The 8,146-nt window shown below is 34.6% G+C and overlaps 1 protein-coding gene across 1 annotated transcript; it reads left to right on the forward strand.

The window, feature by feature from the left end:
- Positions 1–513: 513 nt before the first annotated feature.
- Positions 514–3,131, forward strand: LOC106669167 (POU domain protein CF1A). The gene has a single exon (XM_014398468.2). The coding sequence runs from the start codon at positions 626–628 to the stop codon at positions 1,898–1,900; it is 1,275 nt and encodes a 424-aa protein (XP_014253954.1). The 5' UTR covers positions 514–625; the 3' UTR covers positions 1,901–3,131.
- Positions 3,132–8,146: the final 5,015 nt, after the last annotated feature.

The following is an 8,146-nucleotide window of genomic DNA, read 5'->3' on the forward strand; positions in this document are numbered from 1 at the left end:
GTCGTATTCTAATTTCTTTATAGGATCATAACACATGAAATATGTATACGGAAGTACTTGTTGCTTATCTTATGAGAGGTCCGCGTAACAGTGTCCGTTCGGGGGCGAGCGGGAGCGCAGGTCTTGGGGTTCGCGTACGCCTCCGTGGGGTGTCGTCCCGGGTGAGATTTTCTCGTTTGTATAATAGGAATAGGAAAAAGAAAGAGAAAAAGAATCAGGTTTCTTTTAATTGTAATAATGTAGGTGCAATGTATTGACAGAGAGGTGGAGGTGAATCGATAGGGTAGAGTGTGAGTGCCGTTGCCAGGCTATCCCCACTCGCGGGGGCGGAGCCTCTCCTGGGACCAATGGGAAAGGGCAAGGGCTGCCACGTCACGGAGTGGAGGAGAAGGCCAATCGAGAAATGAGAGGAGGTAGCTGGCGTTCGGAGGGAGCGAGAGGGGACGAGGTCGCGTAGAGGGGAGTAGAGGAGGGAGAGGGGAGGGTGGTGAGTGGGGGCAGAGGGAGAGGAGTGCCTGGCTCTAGGCGAGGAGAGTCAGTAGTGAGCAGTGCGACATGCATAACACATGAGTCTCCGCGACGGGTTTTACAATTCAGATCAGAGTGAAGTGAGGGGGAGAGTGTAATGGCGACTACGACGTACATGCCCGGTAGTACTGCTGTGTCGTCCGAGCTGGACGGAAGCGGAGTCGGAGTGATGAACATAGTGAACGCGAGCATCGGCGGCGGGGGATATCACACGAGCCCGTCGCCGAGGGGCAGCGAGGGCGAAATGAAATACATGCCGCCTTCCCAACACCACCATCACCATCACCACCACCAAATGCCGACGTCGCCGTCGCCCAACAGCCACCCGGTGTCCCTGTCGGCGACGAATCCGTGGGTGTCGCTGCAGCCCGGCTCGGGGGCCGATCCGTGGGCCGCCTCGATGGCCAGCATCCACAACCACCATTCGCACCACCACCATCCCCATCAGGCGCCTCCTGTGGACATCAAACCGCATGAGATGCACAGGCATCAGCAAGCGGGTCACGGGATGGCGTCGCCCCATTCGTGGCACGCGCCCGTCGTATCCTCGGCCCACTACAGCACGGGTCCAGGATCGCCGCTGCCCCATCACGCCTATCACGCGGCGATGAACGGTATGATCGCCCATCACCAACACCAACCTCCTCAGCTGCACCATACGCTGAGAGACATGCAGAATCACAGTCCTTCTTATCACCAGAGTCACCCGGACCAGCCGTCCGGCGGGGAAGAGGACGCGCCCACCTCCGACGATCTCGAGGCGTTCGCGAAACAGTTTAAACAGAGGCGGATCAAGCTCGGTTTCACGCAAGCGGACGTCGGCCTGGCGCTCGGAACACTGTACGGCAACGTCTTTTCCCAGACGACGATATGTAGGTTCGAAGCGTTACAACTCAGTTTCAAAAACATGTGCAAATTGAAGCCCCTCTTACAAAAATGGCTGGAAGAGGCGGATTCGACGACGGGCTCGCCGACCAGCATCGACAAAATAGCCGCACAAGGTAGGAAGAGGAAAAAGAGGACGAGCATCGAGGTGTCGGTCAAAGGCGCCCTGGAACAACACTTCCATAAACAGCCGAAACCGTCCGCCCAAGAGATCACCTCTTTGGCGGATACGTTGCAGCTGGAAAAGGAAGTTGTGAGGGTCTGGTTCTGTAACAGGCGGCAGAAAGAGAAAAGAATGACCCCGCCGAACACTCTCGGCCCGCAGGACGGCATGCTCGAGGGCCAGATGGGACCGGGTCCTCACCTACACCAATACCATCATCAGGATCTGCACGGATCGCCGATGGGACCGCATTCCCATTCGCACAGTCCGCCCATGCTCTCTCCTCAAACAATGCCGACCCACCAGTCGTTGACGGCTCACTAACGTTTAGCCCAGTGGGATATTGAATACTCCAGACACATCTCCAAGATGCAGCTGAGGGGCGACTACATGTGAGAGAGCCTTACACTGTCTAGTCTCCATCGCTCTCCTCGCAAGTCGCATGGACTGTGATTATTTAAAATAATTATTATTATATTGTGCGTGTATATCGTGTGTGACCGTCTGGAGGCATGGACAAGTTTCAGATCCTACTGATCGAGTTAAAGCCGAGCCGGCTTTCATGGACCCTTCTCATTTACGGGCTATTGAAAAAAAAAACAAAAAAACATTACTTGTACATAGTAAAACAACATAAAAAACGTGTTATCTCGTCAATGTGAACAAATGTGTAGTTTCTAACCGGGAACAGACTCTGTTTATATAATCGATGTGTATTTTCTATATTAAATAAGTGGAGGAGTTATGTGTTCTATATGAGCTAAATGGTTAACATGTCTTGTAAATAATTCTACAATATATTTAGAAGCCATGCCGTGTACAAATAGGAATATGGTGAGTAGAACATGTAGATATGAAGATTATTTTAATTAAAAGAGAAGAAAATTAAAATCGAATGAAAAGCTCTAGTATATCGAGAGAGAGTATAATACACGAACCCCCCCGAACATTAAAAAAGGGCGACCTGGCTTTCAAATGCCGATTGTTTACTTTTAAGAAGGTTAAGAATTCCGACGGTCGCTTTAAAAACAAAACAAAAAAACAAGACGGACTCAGTTATAAAAGGAGGAATCGGTGTGGAGCAGGTAGAAGAGATATTTCACCGGGAGGGTTGCCCCGGCACCCCCGAAGAGCCAAGAGGACAAAAACCATCGCATCTCCCCGGACGGCCGACAAGGTAGGACAAAACCATATTTTATTATGCTTTTGTTCCGCCTCAATAAAAATCTCTAATGTGTGCAAGCTTTAACCCGCCCCGGATCGCCTGAGTGTTAAAAGAGAGAAAAATAAAAAATCAATCTCAAAAGTGCAAGTGATCCAGTGATTACAGTCATGACAAAATGTGATTTTGTGTTCTTAAAGCCGTCTCATTTTTTTTTCTATAAATTTTCTTTAATTCCTTGGCTGTTTTACGGATGCCGATTTTTGAAAAAAAACCTGTACTTCTTAGTTACAAGCGCGATGAGAGTTCTGTACCGATTATTTTCTTTTTCCTGATAAATACAATTTTCAAAAATTGTCTGACCCCCTGCAAATGAACTTCTAACAGCGAGTTCGAAAAAAAAGAGAAGTAACCAATTTTTTATATATATTTCTTTTTTTATACATATAATTTTTTTAAAATTATTTTATTTGCGTTCTATTGAAAAATAAGGTGCTATTCTTATCGACGTTATTCTCTTAATCATCTTTGGGTCATTTTGTCGGTTAGAATTTTATTTGCAGTAGGTTCCGCATGCATTTTTTTAAATTTTCAAATTAAAAAAAATAAAATAAATAAAGAGATAAAGTGTCTATAACTTCACCAAGCTATTATTTTTAAAATAAAAAGATCAATCTGTTATACTTATAAATGTGTATATCAATTTTTTTTAAATATTATAAATTATTTTGTTGAATGTGATCTCGTTAGTTTTGTTTTTCTTTTTCAAAAATTTAATGAAAATATAAAAAAAAAATAATTCTGTCTGACAGGTTAAACATACATTAAAGAAAAAGACAAATGCCATTTTAAAAATCGCGATTTATTTATTTTTATATTTAAATTATCTATGGAATACATGTTTCAAACAGATTTGCATGCATTTGCTATTGTCTTCGTCATACGAAACTCTTTAAATGACTATAAAAACGCATCTTTTTACTTTTTATTTATAAATAAAACAAACAAAAAACGATCGTATCGTACATTAAGATTTTTTATTATTCCGAAGCATGAAATAGTGCATGCAGTTTAATTTATTTATAATATTTTATATATATATCCAATGGGCATTTGTCTTGATCCAAAATATTTGGGCATTAAATAAATAAGTCTATATTCGACAGAGAAATTGTGAATTTTTTCGTTTATTTATGTATACTTAATTTTTTTTTAATACACCAATCTTTTTTTTTTTTTTTTTGTTATCTGCATAAATGTTAATTTTGTGAGTTTTAGTTTATGGTACAATAGTGAACGATTTTAAGGCTGGTTAAAAAAATTATATTTGTTATGTTTCAAAATTTTTTAGTAAATTTTTTTTTTCGGCTGGTAGAAATCAGTCCGAATCACAAAATAATGAAACAATCAAAGAACTGAACTTAAATGGACTTAAGAAAATTGTGAAAAAGAAAAAATATATATATACGTATGTAAATATAGCTAATAGTCCCGCAAAAGACCCCTCTATTGTACAGATAGTTAGTTCAAGCAACTATTCTTAATTATTATTAATATTATTGTGTATTTACAAACATTTTTTTCCAAAGTTTTTTTCGGGGATAAACAGTGTAAAAAAAGTTCGTAGACTTGGAGGGGTTTATTATGATGAAAAGAAAGAGAAAATAAATTTTGTGTTTTGTCATAATAATTTAAAAATTTTGTTTTTATTTACAACAAACCCAGTTTACAGACCGAAAAGGACTGGAAGGCACATTTAAACGTGTCTCTCCGTCTGTTTCGGTCTGGAATGAGTGAGAGAGTGTGAGAGGGAAAGAAAACGAAGACAAGAGAATATTAAACAGGCGACATGGTTTTTACTAAAAGCGATGGCATTAATGGTATTGTAGTGTATATCTTTGACGCCGGAAACCAAAGTACAATTAGCTTAGGGAGTGACAGTCGATTAAACCGCCTTTTACCCTTGTCAAAACCCTGCACGTTTACAAACGTTTGTACAAAACAAAACATAGAGAAAAAAAAACCGTACCACCCTTTGTTACGACCCAGCGATCACGACTTGAAATGTACCCCTACGTCGGTTGTTGAAATTTCGAACAACGTAACGAATTTTCCGATAAACGCCCGTTAAACTTAAAATATAAGTGATAATAAATATAAACTAAGCTAAAACGTTAAGTTAGAAAAAAAATAACATGACAAACTGCATCGCGTTTCTTAAAATTTCTTTCTTTCAAATATCGCAATTTGACTTAATAATTCAATATTATTGACATTATCATCATTAAAAAAAACAATAAAATAAATTACCCTGTTTATGATTAATATTTTAATCAGTATTTTTAATATTATAAACATTCACATAATCCTGATCTGTAAAGACAAAGGATTAAGCCTTATAAAAAATTTTAATGCGCCTATTTTCGGTTCTTTCAAATTTTAAATAATACAATTAATATAAGCATACTTCAAATAGCATCATGGTTTTTTTTTTTAGAAATTTAGCGTCGGTAAAAATGTACCTTTCGTTAGATTTATTCTTTTCTTAGCCACTTGCATGCATTCGAAAAAAAATTATAACTTTTAGACATGCATGTCGATGTTATGAATGTTATGTAATTTAATCGTGTCTTTTTAAATTTGGAAATAGTTTATTTTATAAATTTGAACCAGCTACATTTTTATGTTCAATTTCTTTACTCAGTACTCATCACATAATCTCGGTATTTATCATCAATGTCTAGTTTTTTTTAATATGTACTTTCTAGTATAATACATGACAAATATCGCTTTTAAAAACAATTCTAGACTTGAAATCAATTATTTTATCAATTTTATATAAATTAAAATTAACTCTGTTAGTATTATTTTTTTTTTTTTTTGGGGGGGGGTTTGGATACCAAGTATAACTATGAAACTTTTTACGTTTAATCTCAGTTCTCAGTCACATTGCCCATTTAATTACTCGGTAGAATTTAATTATACCATTCTGAAGTATGTACGTAGAAAAATTTACCACCTATAAAAATGAAATGGCTAAGTCATAAAAATAATGAATCGCAAATTGTTACTGCTTTGAACTTATTTGTAGGGATTTTTAGAGATGATTTATGATAGGTTTTGAATGTAAATAATTTTTTTTATACATATTTATTGAATTTTTAATCAAGTATTAAATTAAACTCTTGTGATTTAATATCAATAATCCGTCCAAAATGTCCAACAAATTGAAAGGATTGATTTAAGGCCAATTTTATTAATTATGCGTGTGAAAAGGATGTAGGATTGACCAAGATAAAGAAATGTCCAGAAGAAATAGGGTTTTTTTAAAATATTTTTTTTATGGTTTTGATTAGACAATTCATGTTTAGTAGTATAATTGACCATATTAATTATTTCAGTTAATTATTCTTTTTGTGTATGGTCTTGGTTGTGATGAAAAGTTAGTGTCATGAGCGGGATTCGATTTTGATTGGTTTTCTTTCAAAAATCGCAAATTGTTCTCAAATATTATTTATAGTTGAAATACTACGCGTGTTATTTTTATGTAATTTAATTAGGGGGCATTAATGTTAATAATGTTTAATCTTTCATACAGGGCAATGAAATTTTATGTTTTTTTTCGGTGTCGATTCATCGGTAAAGTCCACATTTAATTATTCAATTCATATTTATATTTATTATTATAGTATCGTTACATAAAAATATAAGTTAATCTTAAAATCAATTAATGATTTGATGTGTTTGTCGTAAAAGAATGATTTTATGATGGTTCAGGTCCATCTTTTCTCATGCTTCGATTCGAAATCTCCCCAAATTTTGTAAAACCTGTTACCGTTACTGAACAATTTTTTTTAAAATATCCGTACAGTTAAATTATGTGATTTACTTTATCATATCTATTATATTTTACAATTGCCCCATCTCTACTTTAATTGACCAATTATTTTGCACATTTGGTTTGACTGTAATTGATAGAAATTTATAGAACAATAATTACAACAGGAATTATGAAAATTTGGTTGCGAAAATTTATTATTTGAACAATCGATCATGTATGTAGATTATACAATTTTATTTTTTTTTACGTTTAAACTTTAAAGTTGTACTTTATGATTTTTAAAATTTTAACATTAGTCAACTATTGGTGCATTTTTAATTTTGGAGAAATTAATTGAAAAACAATTAATTATAAAGGTACAATCGTGCATGCCAGATTTCACCGTTTAATTAGAAAAAAAAATCTATTAGGATTATTATCATTATTGTCAATCAAAGCAATTTAGTTTAGATTGAGAGTTGGCAATGGAAAAAATATGCTGTTATGCTATACTCTTGCAAAAGGGAAAAAGGTTCTATAAATTTTGGATTTCATCTGAAAATTATGTGTTTATTAAATATTTTCTCAAAATTTACCCTAGAGTTAAAGGCATAGTGCGTTGATTTTTTTTTAAATTGTGGGTTTTATGTTTAAATACATAAATGGTTTTATTACTGAAGTTTATTAAAGATTAGTTCTTCTTTGCTAAGTTAATGTTGCTCTTTTTTTATCTGTTTCTTTTTATGGATGATTAAGGTCTTCATTTTGACATTTTTTGAAGGTTGTTCAAGCTAAAATAATTTACCAACTTACGACGTTTTAGTATTTTGTGGGTTTTCAAGTAGTTTATTTCTCGAAAATATTTTAATTTTGCAATAAATTTTGTATTACATCTGAAAATTATGTTTTTATTAAATATTTTTTCAAAATATGCTCTAGAGTTCAAGGCATAGTGAGCTGATTTATTTAATAAATTGTAGTCTTTATGTTTAAATACATAAATGGCTTTATTACTGAAGTTTATTAAAGATTAATTCTTCTTTGATAATTTAATGTTGCCCTTCTTTTATTTGTTTCTTTTTATGGATGGTAAAGTCTTCATTTAGACATTTTTGAAGGTTTTTCAAGTAGTTTATTTCTAGAAAATATTTTAATTTTATCAATAAATTTTGGATTACATCTAAAAATTATGTTTTTATTAAATATTTTCTCAAAATATGCTCTAGAGTTTAAGGTTAGTTCTTCTATGATAAGTTAATGTTGCCCTTTTTTTATTTGTTTCTTTTTATGGATGGTTAAGATCTTCATTTATACATTTTTTGAAGGTTTTTTCAAGTTAAAATAATTTACAACTTACGACGTTTTAGTATTTTGTGCGGTTCTCAAGTAGTTTATTTCTAGAAAATATTTCAATTTTCTCAATAAATTTTGGATTATATCTGAAAATTTTGTTTTTATTAAATATTTTCTCAAAATTTGCGTTAGAGTTAAATGCATAGTGCGCTGATTTTTTTTTTTTTTTTAATTGTGGTTTTTATGTTTAAATACATAAATGGTCTTATTACTGAAGTTTATTAAAGATTAGTCT

The sequence above is a fragment of the Cimex lectularius genome, unplaced genomic scaffold (assembly GCF_000648675.2).
Source record: "Cimex lectularius strain Harlan isolate CLEC.00 unplaced genomic scaffold, Clec_2.1 scaffold145, whole genome shotgun sequence".
NCBI lineage: Eukaryota > Metazoa > Arthropoda > Insecta > Hemiptera > Cimicidae > Cimex > Cimex lectularius.

Coding starts and splice junctions, on each gene's coding strand:
- LOC106669167 (XM_014398468.2), top strand. CDS start 626: ATGGCGACTACGACGTACATGCCCGGTAGTACTGCTGTGTCGTCCGAG.